The sequence below is a fragment of the Wolffia australiana genome, chromosome 12, assembly GCF_029677425.1.
Source record: "Wolffia australiana isolate 7733 chromosome 12, ASM2967742v1".
Lineage (NCBI taxonomy): Eukaryota > Viridiplantae > Streptophyta > Magnoliopsida > Alismatales > Araceae > Wolffia > Wolffia australiana.
In genome coordinates, this window is record NC_135846.1 from 3,871,693 (window position 1) to 3,883,675 (window position 11,983).

At 39.1% G+C, this 11,983-nt stretch overlaps 1 protein-coding gene across 3 annotated transcripts; it reads right to left on the reverse strand.

Annotated features, from left to right (window-relative positions):
* Positions 1-849: 849 nt before the first annotated feature.
* Positions 850-10,576, reverse strand: GATA26 (GATA transcription factor 26). Of its 3 annotated transcripts, none has more exons than XM_078583644.1 (8): positions 10,090-10,576; positions 6,332-6,697; positions 4,341-4,749; positions 3,438-3,510; positions 3,253-3,356; positions 2,988-3,180; positions 2,799-2,895; positions 850-1,371 (listed from the first exon to the last, which is right to left on the reverse strand). In XM_078583644.1, exons 1-8 carry the CDS (start codon positions 10,127-10,129, stop codon positions 1,031-1,033), a joined length of 1,623 nt encoding a protein of 540 aa, XP_078439770.1. In that variant the 5' UTR covers positions 10,130-10,576; the 3' UTR covers positions 850-1,030. The 3 variants fall into 3 exon arrangements, with proteins under 3 accessions (XP_078439770.1, XP_078439768.1, XP_078439769.1); XM_078583642.1 differs by having other exon boundaries at positions 2,799-2,913; XM_078583643.1 differs by having other exon boundaries at positions 2,799-2,913; positions 2,988-3,174; positions 10,090-10,574.
* Between the last annotated feature and the right edge of the window lie 1,407 nt (positions 10,577-11,983).

An 11,983-nucleotide genomic window follows, 5' to 3' on the forward strand; every position in this document is an offset into this window, starting at 1 on the left:
ATGAAGGAGATTTGATGTGTTGCAGATCACATGGTTACGCCTAGGAGCTGCACAATTGAACTACTCATGGATCTCTTCCATGCCGATGCAATTAAATCTTCTGGTTTTAAAGGACTTCTATGATTTTGTTGTACATATTCCATGCCGATGGAGTCTACAAACTGTTTATATATCTCTTGTGCATTTTCTATGATCATGCTTCATTTCTCTCCCCACCACTCTATGTCCCTCTCATTAACATTCTGTTAGGGGCATTGCAACAGCAACATGCGTGGAACCCATGGCCAATTTCACCTAATTGACTGATCAGTCAGTCAATGGGATTTGAAAATAGCCCTCTTCATCTGATAGACTCTCCCAGGCAGTGCACCACGTACAACTAACTTATGTGTAGCCTTTCTATCGCCTGCTTGAGGATAACTGGCACTAATTGTACATTATCCCATTGCAGCAGTGCCCAGGCATTACCCATCGAGGAAGATGCAAATACATATGACTTCCAGAGACATGAAAGTCGCCGACACACTTCATATCACTCATGATCTAAGCCAAACCATGAGTTAGTTTGCTAACTCTAGAACTGCAACCAAACCATTATAACTCTAAAATATGTCCAAAGAAGCATAGTTTGCTAACTCAAGAACTGGCCCATAAGCTATAACTTTACAAACAATAGATAATCTAATGTTGTTATATGTAAACCACACATGTTTTAATGATGTCTTAAAGATAACCAAGGGCCCCTGTTTTTTTGGCTAATAAAGATTATAGGCAACAAATATATTCTACTAATTATGTTAGACATGTAAGCATTATGAACTACGAAAGACTCTCAAGGGGAAGATTGAGTTAGGGAGGACTGCCTCTATATTTGCATCTCCTTACTGATGATTAAAAGCTCCTCATCTTTGAGTTACATCACAAGCTTCAACTTCTATACAAGGAAAGATGGTGGAACCACTTCAAAGAAGCTTGTAAAATAAACAAAAAAAGGGAAATCAGGAGATGGGGAGGATTTTTGGGACCAGACTCATGAAGCCCAGTGCTTGAGTGACTGAGAGTTTGAGCTTGAAGTAGGGTTGCAGGAGGCCCCACTCTCAGCCGACATACTGATAAGGCCTGCATTCTGCTTCCAAGCCCCAGAGAGAAGCTCGGCCTCTGGAAATGACCCATTTGGCCTTGCATCCACCAATACATCTTCTTCTTCATATATACACTCATTGTTGGACTGAAATGGAGAAGCAAACGTGCCACTCCATGGACAGAAAGAAAGTGTGTTCTCCATGGAAATGGGCTCCTGAGAGTTCAGAGCCCGAAGACTCGCAACCTTTGGTTTACTTGTCCTCTTGGGGCTCTTTATAGACTTCTTCTCTGAAATTTTCAAGGTCGTGGGGGAAACTAGTTAAGAAAAATGCATTTCTTTTCCCCAAACGTTTCCAATGATAGGCATCAGTTGGTGATACTTTTGGGTGTTCAATAAGTTAATATACATGTTAATGTTCCATCTTCAATGGTTGATTTTTTTTATCAATGCCATGCACTGCGTTTAACAAAAGTTATTTCTTTAGAGCACATGAAGGCTATTTGATAGGATGCATGGACACAGCATGGTTCTTTCGTACGGGCCAATGCAGATACAGAATATATAGGAAGATCAAAAAAGGAATCCAAGCCAGTTTCCAACAAAATTAGACTCCCATTTCCTTAAAAGGTCCCAGTCAGAGAGTGGATACACCTCTTTCCCAATACAGTGGTTTCAATGGCAACAACTTTTCACACACCCAAGAAATGAATGCTCACAGTTTAGAGTAAGTGTCATGAACTCATTCGGAAATCAACGGGCAAGTTTCATATCTAAGATTTTTGAAAATCAAGAGCTCCCTTAGAAATAATTCAGGAACTTTAGTCTTAAAGACACAGCAGTTCCCTTCAATAGCAACCATGCAATCAAGCAACATAAAAATTTGAATTATTGCTTGAGTGCCTGAGATGGCTGGGCAATTGGGCATGCAGACAATTAATGCTATGATAGATAAACTAGCAGGTGATAGGAAGGGTTATAATGATTTTCAAAGCCTATAGGCTAAGAGAGAAGAGTGATAAGGTTTTAAGGTGGCCAATAAAAACTCCATCAAGTAGTATGGCTCCTCAAGCCGTATTTACCGTCCTCATCATCAGCCAAAAATTCAGTCATCGTCGTCCATGGGTGGCTAGGATGAACGATAATGATATCATCAACAATCGATAATGGCAACGCTGATGAATCTTGTCAATGACAATCGAGAATGTCAATGATGAAAATACCATCGTCACCCCCAGATAATGAATTTACTATCACCTCCCTGCATTGGCATCATCACTTGTCCAACCCTAAAGATCGATGTTTATGAGGATGACGAGATTTGGGGATGATGATGATCACTGATGGATGAAGATTACAATGAAAATGAATTGTCAGTGTGTGCTCAGCATGAGAATGACAATGACTTGGAGATGACAATAAAAGACAAATGGCCACATGTGCTAGGGCTTAGAATGAAGGATGACGATGCCGATTACGATTCATCTTCCACTGATGGATGAACGATGAATGATTAACAATCACTGGGTGATAGGGTTTGGCAACTAGGATGATGATGGCATCTAGGAAGATCATCCTAGGTACCAAATTCATAGCAAATTGTGACCGTTAATTTTATTCTAAGTACCCGTCCTCCTTTTTCTTCATGATGTCCATTCATTTAGGGTCATTTACGGAGACATTAGAACTTAAGAACATGAGTAAGAAAGGCACTGACCTTGAGGGTTTGCGCTTGGCCGATCATTAGGGCTCCTGAGAGTACCACTCCCAGCCTTCAATTCCTTCATTCTTTTATCTTCATTGTCCTTAATGCTCTGACAGGGAAGAATTCTCTAAAGATCCATAATCTCAAAATTATCTCTCTTTATCGTGCAAACAAATGAAGACTCAAAGAAAGAGGAGATACCTTCATTCTTGTATGATATTCGACCCACTTTGATTTCACTGAACTTCCTAATACAAGCTTCTTCAAATTTCTGGATTCATCTGGAGTCAGCCCTGAGCAGCTCATTTCAAAAGTTCCCTCCATAAGCAGTTGCCTGAAGTAGAGCAGGTTCTCTGCAAACTGGGGGCTGTAGAACATTCCCATAAAGCTGCAGCTAAAATGAATACCTATTAGGAGAAAAAAAAATATTCAGGAGATGAAGAAGAAGTGGACTTCCAGAACACACCTTTCGGGAGGTTTGCTAGCATCGATAGAAGGTAGATACTTTGTCAGCTGCTTCTGTTCTTCAATAGTCAAATATTTCACAAAAACCTCCATATTAACAATTTCCTGTAAATAAAATAGTAAGAATCAAACTAGATAGAAAATTTAAACTCATCTCAATCATAGTGGTCACGCTAAAGAATGCACCTTCAAGTCCACACATGTTAGAGGTGAGTCTTTAGATCTCAGCAAAGAGGACTTCTCCGTTGATGCCTTGTCCCTGTGAGATCAGATAAATTATGTCAGATTTTAATAGTTATTTTGTGCCTTACTAGTACAGCAAATATGGAGATACTTGTGTGGCCCTCCATTCAAGGAATGATCTTTGACGGGAAGAGAAAGAGGGAGAATGATAGAAAGAAAATATAAAAGGCAATTACAGGTCCAGATCGTGGCCTGTAACCACTTTGAAAGGATCTCTCTTGCCCAATTCAACACTTTCTGGACTGCCCTCCAAAGGGGAGAGCTAAAGATATTTAAAGAGAAATACTGCTAAGAGCGATGGAGATCCTATCAAACAGAAGCTCATCAAAATATAAGAAAATAAATAGGATAAATCTTAGAGAAAGGCTACATGTATTTAAAGTGAAATTGTATTAAGGTCAAATGACAAATACCCCTGTCAAGGGCTGGGGGTCCTATCATACAAGAAGCCGACACAATATAAGAAAACATGACGGGTGAACCTGAAGGGTGCTTCCTTAAGGTTGGAATCTTTTTAACAACAAAAAAATAACCCGGAGAAGGGTTGGAACCTTTTCATATAATAAACACTCCAGTATGATAAAATCCAGAGGATAAATCTTAATGAAGGGAAACAGACAATTCAAAAGAACTTATTCTGCCCACAAATGAAGGACATACCCCTGACAGGAGTGGGGACCGTATCATAAGGTTAGGCCCCTATGTAAGAAAAAACGGTATATCACCCCAGAAGGAGGGTAATAGGTACTCAAATTGAAACTGTTCTAAGGACACATGAGGGAAATACCCTTGAGAAAATGTCTTGTTCCCACGGACAAACTTATGTAGTAAAGAGAAGGAAAATACCTATTCACACGCTCTTCAGATTCTACAGTTCTCTTGACCCTTTCGTTGACAAAATCCTTGCCTACACTATTTACAGGAAGAGAAGAAACCCCAGAATATGATTCACTGCCCGGGGTGTTCTTGCTGTTGTCGACTGGAAGGGAGCTTGCTTCAGACTCCTCATCAAGGGTCGCCATGTTTGGGTGCCTGAGGAGGACGCTGCCATTGCCAATCTCAAACGATCCCAAGGGTGGCCCAGCTTCATAAACCAGATCATCCTCTGGTGATTCTGATATGTATGAAGCCTGCTGGTGCAGGATAGAGTGAAGATCTCTTGTCAGCTTCTCAACTGAGGACGGCTTTGCCCGGCCCCCACATGATCTCTTGCGAGATGGTACAAGAGAATCCCATATGTTGCACTGTACTGCTCCTGAATGAAACAAAGTTGAGCACATAGCGAATTAGGGAGAGTCAACGATGAGCACAAAGAGAGAGAAATAAGAAAAGATAGCAGTAAAGTCAAATGTTGGAAGGCCAGGAGGGAATGATTGTTAAATAGGTAAACAGGGGTATATATAAACCTAAGAGGAAACAAGATCTGCATTTCACGTCGCCAAAAAAATTAAATTGTTGAAGAAGATATGTAGAGAAAGCGATGGTGAGTGGAAAGGGGGGAAAACACAACGGAAAACATGCTTTTGAAGCACAATCAATGAAAATGAACATGCCACATCATTTAAGAAGCTGAACTATACAACATATATAATTGGCAAGATGTAGTATCCTTGACATATCCTCTGATAAGCATTGTGTGACCATGTAAATACCCAACACTAATGGGGGAAGGTTAGATGATGGGAATCATCTTAAATTTCTATCCAGCGGATAGCAAAATGAATTCAGAGTGACCAACGATTTGAGGGTTGAATTTGGAACTTATTTTAGAGCACCAGCAAGAGGAGCAATAAAGCACCAAAATTTCAGAGGGAGCTTCAAGATATTAACAATCAGCACACCAACAATGCTTCTAAGAAGTTTATCTGGAAAAGTCTGGCTCATTTAAATGAATCTAGGGATGACGAAAGTAAGCATATTGACATTTGTTGCCCAAGGAAACGATGAGTGGGGATCATAAAACTAACACTCAAAGTGATAACGCATCATTACTCATTATTTCTAAAACAATGCGGAGAAACAACGCTTAATAAAGTCATAACATCCTTTGTATCCCCAAGGTAATTTTTCTTTAAACCATAAACCTTAATTTATTATTGAAGACTCAAGTCTCTTGGCACCCAGAAACAGAAAACTAATTAGGTCTCAACATTAGTATTTCTGCACTTTTGCTACTATGAAGAAGAAAAAAATTAATATAGCGAGATGAGAGTTCCATTAAGTTAATTCCTTAAAGACGATAAGAATTGACATGAGGATATTTGAAAAGTTTGATATGAGAGTTCGATTAAGTTTGCTCCCTCGGTCCTGAGCAACACTTAACCAATTATAGACTATAGATAAAATAAAGTGGCAAGAAATGAGAGATTATGTTGCTGTAACCTAACTCAATTAGTATAGTGCATGAGAGTGAACTGACAGGTCTTCAAAAGGGTCCACCTAGTTTTGAAAAAACTTAGGCAATTATCAACAAAAAATGGGAACCAAGTGGCCAGAAATGAGAGAATATATTTCTTTAAATCAACTCCAGTATTATAGCAAACGAGGGAACGGACAAGGATCGAAGGGGGATCGCACAGTTCTCAACTTAGAAGCACTTATTGACTAAGAATCCTAATAAAGCGGCCTTAGGAACAGAAAAGGCTTTTTATGATTAATTTAATTAATCTTGTCCTTGAGGGGAACGGACAAGTCTTACAAGGGGTTTGTTCCCTCAGTCCTGATCCACATCGGAATTAACTAAAAGAGCAGAAGTAATAACGCCATAAATGGAAGCTTATGTATTTTCATAGTCCCCATTAATCTAATGCATGAATTAGTTCCAAAAGATGAACAACCTGCTGGTTCACTCCCATCTGCACCTCCAAAGTGGGAACAGCTTTCCGAATAAGATATTGCTGACCCAGAACTGGACCTGTTGCTTGTATCCTCCTCCAAAGCCCTGTGGAAGTTCTGATCAGTGACAACGACCTCGCCTTCACCCTCAACCTCGACCCGAAGCTCAAGGAACTCAGCCTGCTTTCTCTTGTGCAACTTTTGGTCGGTAGCTTTGGCCTTGGGAACTTTGATTTCTTTCAGGTCAACATTCTCGCGAGCATGAAGAGGAGTGTAGTTTGTGAGTGTTCCCTTTGTCCTCCATCTCGAACCACAGGCATTGCATAGGATTGGCTTCTCGGGAGGCCCATTGCGCCAAAGTGGGGTGCCTGGATGGTTTAATCTTTCTTAGTGATCAAAATCATAATAATAATCTCGAATGTCATAGTCATGTTTAAAAGAATTTTATCCGTTCTAAGGTCCATCCAGTTGGTATTGAAGTATTTAAGACAATTCTTTGACTGAGGGAAGAAGTTGGAATAGATACAATCTTCCAGCATAGATGGTTTCAGACTTCATTCAAAACAGCCAAGGTATCTCCTCTTGAAAAGACTACTTTCTTTTTCTTTAAAAGACTTGCTTGTAGACTAGAAGAAAATGAAGAAAAAAATGGCGATGATCAAAATAATGATGAGGATTAGAAGACAATGAGGAGAAGAAGAAGAAGAGGAAGAAAAAGAACAAGAGAAGACTAAGAAGCAGAAGAAGATGGTCTTTAGGAGGAAAAGAAGAAAAAGGAAGAGAAGAAGAAGCGAATAATAAAAAGAAATATAGAACATGAAGAATAGTATGAGAAAAATATGAATACAATAATAAGAAGAGAAGAAGAAAAGGAGTAGAAGAAGAGAAGAAGAAGAAGTGGAGGAAGAGCAGGAGAATAAGAGAAGAAAAAGAGTATAAGAAAAAGACAAAGAAGAGGAGAATAAGAGGAAGGATATAAGAAGAAGAACAAGACAAGAAGAAAAGGAGACAAAAAGAAGAAGAATAAGAGGAAGAGGATGAGAGAACCATGTAAAGACGAGAATAGAAGAAGAGGATGGAAGGAAGTATAAGGGGGGAAGAAGAAGATGAAGAAGATGAAGAGGTGGAAGAGAAGAAGCAAAGATGAAGAAGAATTGAAAGAAGAGAAGAAGCAAAGATGAAGAAGATGTAAAGTTGGAGGACAAGAAGAAGCAAAGAAAAAAGAGAAGAGGAGGAGGAGGAGGGGGAGGAGGAGATGGAGAAGATGAAGAAGAGGAGAAAAAGGAGAAGAAGGAGAAGAAGAGAAGGGGGAGAACAAGAAGCAAACAACGAAAAGGAGAACAGGGATAGGAACAAGAACAACAACACGAACAAGAACAATTAGAGAATAAGGAGAAGAAAAAGCAAATAAAAGAAGGAAAATAAGAAAAAAGAAGAGAGGAAGGAGAAGCAGAAGAAGAAATGACAAAGAAAAATAAAAAGAGAATAAGAGGATGAGAAGAAGAAGATGATGATCATAATGATGATGATGACGGTGATGATGATGATGATATGATGATGGAGATGAAGATGAAGAAGAGACAAAGAAGACAAGAAGTGGCAGTACATGAAGATGAGAGTAATAATAATAATAAGAGAAAGAGAATGTGAAGAATAAGAAGTGGAAAAAAATATTAAAAAGTGGAAGCAAAGTAAGGAGATAAAGAAGAGAAGGAAGAGAATACAAAGAAGAAGAATATGTAGGACAAAAGGAAGAAGATGATGACAAAGAGGAAGACGCTGAAGGAGAAAAATAAGAAGAGAAGATAAAGATAACAAGTAGACAAGAAGAAGAAGATGAGAAGGAGAATAATAAAAAGAAGAGAAGGAGAAGATAACATGTAGGCCAGATGAAGAAGAAGAAGAGGAGAAGAAGTAGAAGAGAAGAAGAAGAAAAAGACCAGAAAAGAAGTAGGCGAGATGAAGAAGAACAAGAGAAGAGGTGGAAAAGAAAAAGTGGAAGAGAAGAAGAAGAAGAAGAAGAAGAAAAACAGAAGAAGACGAAGAAGAAAAGAAGTAGACGAGAAGAAGAAGAAAAATAACAGAAAAGAAGTAGGTGAGAAGAAGAAGAAGAAGATAAGAGGTAGAAGAGAAGAAGAAGATAAGAGGTAGAAGAGAAGAAGAAGAAGAAGATAAGAAAAAAGAAGAAGAACAAGAAGAAGCAGAAGAAGAGAAGAAGTAGAAGAGAAGATGAAGAATAAGAATAAGAATATGAATAAGAAGAGAAGAAGTAGGAGCGAAGAAGTAGAAGAAAAAACGAAGAAGAAGAAGAAGACGAAGAAGAATAACAAGAAGAAGCAGAAGAAAAAGAACAGAAAAGAAGTAGGCCAGATGATGAAGAAGAAGAGAAGAAGTGGAAGAGAAGAAGTGGAAGAGAAGAGGTAGAAGAGAAGAAGTGGAAGAGAAGAGGTGGAAGAGAAAAAGAAGAAGAAAAAAAAGAACAGAAAAGAAGTAGGCAAGATGAAGAAGAAGAAGAGAAGACGTAGAAGAGAAGAAGTGGAAGAGAAGAAGAAGAAGAGAAGAAGTGGAAGAGAAAAGGTAGACAAGAAGAAGTGGAAGAGAAGAAGAAGAAGAAAAGAAGAAGAAGAAGAAGAAGACGAAGACGAAGAAGAAAAAGAACAGAAAAGAAGTAGGCGAGATGAAGAAGAAGAAGAGAAGAGGTAGAAGAGAAGAAGTGGAAGAGAAGAAGTGGAAGACAAGAGGTAGAAGAGAAGAAGTAGAAGAGAAAAAGAGAAGAAATAGAAGAGAAGAAGAAGAAGAGAACGAAGTAGAAGAAGAAGAATAAGAAGAGAAGAAGAAGAAGAGAACGAAATAGAAGAAGAAGAATAAGAAGAGAAGGAGAAGAATTAGAAGAAGAAGAAGAAGAAGAGAAGAGAGAAGTAGTAGAAGAAGAAGAAGAATAAGAAAAGAAGGAAAATAATTAGAGAAGAGAAGAAGAAGAGAATGATGAGAAGAGAAGAAATAGAATAGAAGAAGAGGGAAAGAAAGAGAAGAAGAAGAGAAGAAATAGAATAGAAGAAGAGGAAGAAGGGAAAGAAAAGAGTAAAAAAAAAGAAGAGAAAGAAAAGAAGAGCAGGTGAGGATATTTTACAGAAAAAATAACACAGGAAGGAGAAGAAATAATCCACGCGCCGAAGTGGGATGAATGTATATTTTGTTCGTGACAAAACTTTTTAAGACAGTTTTTTCTCCAGGAAGGACTTCAACATAACGTAAGCCATCCACCATAGGTAGTACCCAGAGTTTGATCAGCATAGGTATCGCCACTTGAAGAAAGAAGAAGAATGAAGATGATGATGATGATGAGGATGAAGAGAAGAAGTGAGACGGGTCTTTATTTTTTTGAAGAAAATGACAGGGGTCATTTGGTCAAGCCCTCTGTAGATAAAGAGAATCAAAGAACAGAGGAAAAAACGATTGAGATTTGGATGAGCAGGTGGGGGGAAAAGCAGATGATGACGATTTTTTTCTGAAATAAATGATGATCATCATGAAGATGATGAGCGGGAGAGGAGATTTACAGGAAAAAAGGAAGATTAAGAGCAGAAATGAAACATGGGTCATTTATCAAGCCCTCTGTTTCCATCGAACAAACAAATAAACAAATAAACAGTATAGATTGAGGACGAAAATCAAAGAACATAAGCGAAAACTGGCAGAGGAAGGGAGAACGATCAGGAACAGAGAAGAAGAAGAAGATGATGATGAAGAAGAAGCTCACTTGTGATTCCGCAGTGGTGGCAAGGCCCCTGCTTGCCCATGCCCTTATCAGACTCTCTAAGAGAAATTTCAAAGGCGAGACTTCTCTCCTTTAATCTCAAACAAATATATATCTACAAAACACGAGAAAATCTCTTCCCCAGAAGCCCTCGGCTTCTATAGCCGCCGGAGGAGAGCGGCGGCGAGGAGGAGACGCCAGGGAGGAGGAGAGAAGGTAGAGAGAGAAAGAAGAAAAAGGAGAAAATTCTAGAGAGAGAAACGGGGGAAGAAAGAATGTAGAGAGAAAGAGAGAGACCCAAAAAAATCGCCTTTCTTAGGTGAGTGTTTAAAACGGGAGAAGGGTCTTCTGGGGAGGAGTCGAGGAGGAAGGGACGGCCATTGAAAGAATCAAAATTTTAATGGCGGATGACGACTGCGTGCGGGTAAAACCAAAAAGGAGAGGAGGAGAGGGAAGGCGAAGAAGAGGAACAAGGCCCAGAGTGGGTAAAGAAGCTCTCTTGTGTTATGCGCGTGACTTGAATTTATAGGCACGACCCCACCCCCTCTATCTCCATCTCTCTCTCTCTCTACCTCTCTCTCTATATCTCTCTATCTATCTCCATCCATCTCTATATCTCTCTCTCTCTTTCAGTCTCTCTCTATCTATCTCTATACCTCTCTCTTTCTACCTATCTCTGTACTTCTCTCTGTCTCTCTTTCAGTCTCTGTCTATCTCCATCACTCTCTCTCTCTACCTCTCTCTCTATATCTCTCTATCTATCTCCATCCATCTCTATATCTCTCTCTTTCAATCTCTCTCCATCTATCTCTATACCTCTCTCTTTCTACCTATCTCTGTACCTCTATCTGTCTCTCTTTCAATCTCTGTCTATCTCCATCTCTCTCTCTCTACTTCTCTCTCTATAACTCTCTATCTATCTCCATCCATCTCTATATCTCTCTCTCTCTCTCTCGTTCAGTCTCTCTCTATCTATCTCTATACCTCTCTCTTTCTGCCTCTATCTGTCTCTCTTTCAATCTCTGTCTATCTCTATACCTCTCTCTTTCTACCTAGCTCTATACCTCTTTCTGTCTCTCTTTCAATCACTCTCTATCTATCTCTATACCTCTCTCCTTCTATCTATCTGTATACCTGTCTTTTTCTATTTCAATCCATCTCTCTCTCCCTCCCTCCTCTCTCTTACAATCCATCTATATCTCTTTCTATGGCTTTCAATCTATATCTCTCTCTTTCAATCTATATATCGTTCCCTGGCTTTTAATCTATCTCGGCCTATTTTTCAGTCTATCTACCAATCCCTGTCAATCTATCTATTTCTGTCGCGCTCTCTTTCAATCTATATCTCTCTCTTCTAACCTATTTCTCTTCATCTACCTCCCTACGTTTCAGCCTATCTCTCTTTCCCTCTCTATATCTCTCTGTTTTTTAATCTATCTCTCTCTCTCCCTTCCGCTCACTCTCTCCCTCCCTCTCTCTATCTAGCTAGATTTCTCTTTCTCTCTCTATTCATCTCTATCTCTTTCACTCTCTCTATGTAACTCTATCTCTATCTCTATTTCTCTGACTCTCTCCCTATCTACCTCTCACTCTATCTCTCTGACTTGTACATCTCTCTATCTGTTCCCATCTCTTTGACTTGTCTATCTCTCTATCTATCTCTATCTATCTAGCCGTCTATCTCTATCTATCTAGCTATATATCTTTCTCTTTTCCTCTCTCTATCTATCTTTATCTCTATGATTCTATTTATCTCTATCTCTCTCTTTACATCTCCACATATCCTTCTCTCCCTTCTCTCTCTTTTTCAATCTCTACATATCTCTCTCTCTCTTCTCTCTCTCTCTTTCAATCTCTACATATCTCTCTTCTCTCTCTCTCTTTCAGTCTCTACATA

Coding starts and splice junctions, on each gene's coding strand:
- GATA26 (XM_078583642.1), bottom strand. CDS start 10,129: ATGGGCAAGCAGGGGCCTTGCCACCACTGCGGAATCACAA. Junction 4,750..6,331: donor AGATGGGAGTGAACCAGCAG/GTTGTTCATCTT, acceptor TGTTTCATTCAG/GAGCAGTACAGTGCAACATA. Junction 3,181..3,252: donor GCTAGCAAACCTCCCGAAAG/GTGTGTTCTGGA, acceptor TATTCATTTTAG/CTGCAGCTTTATGGGAATGT.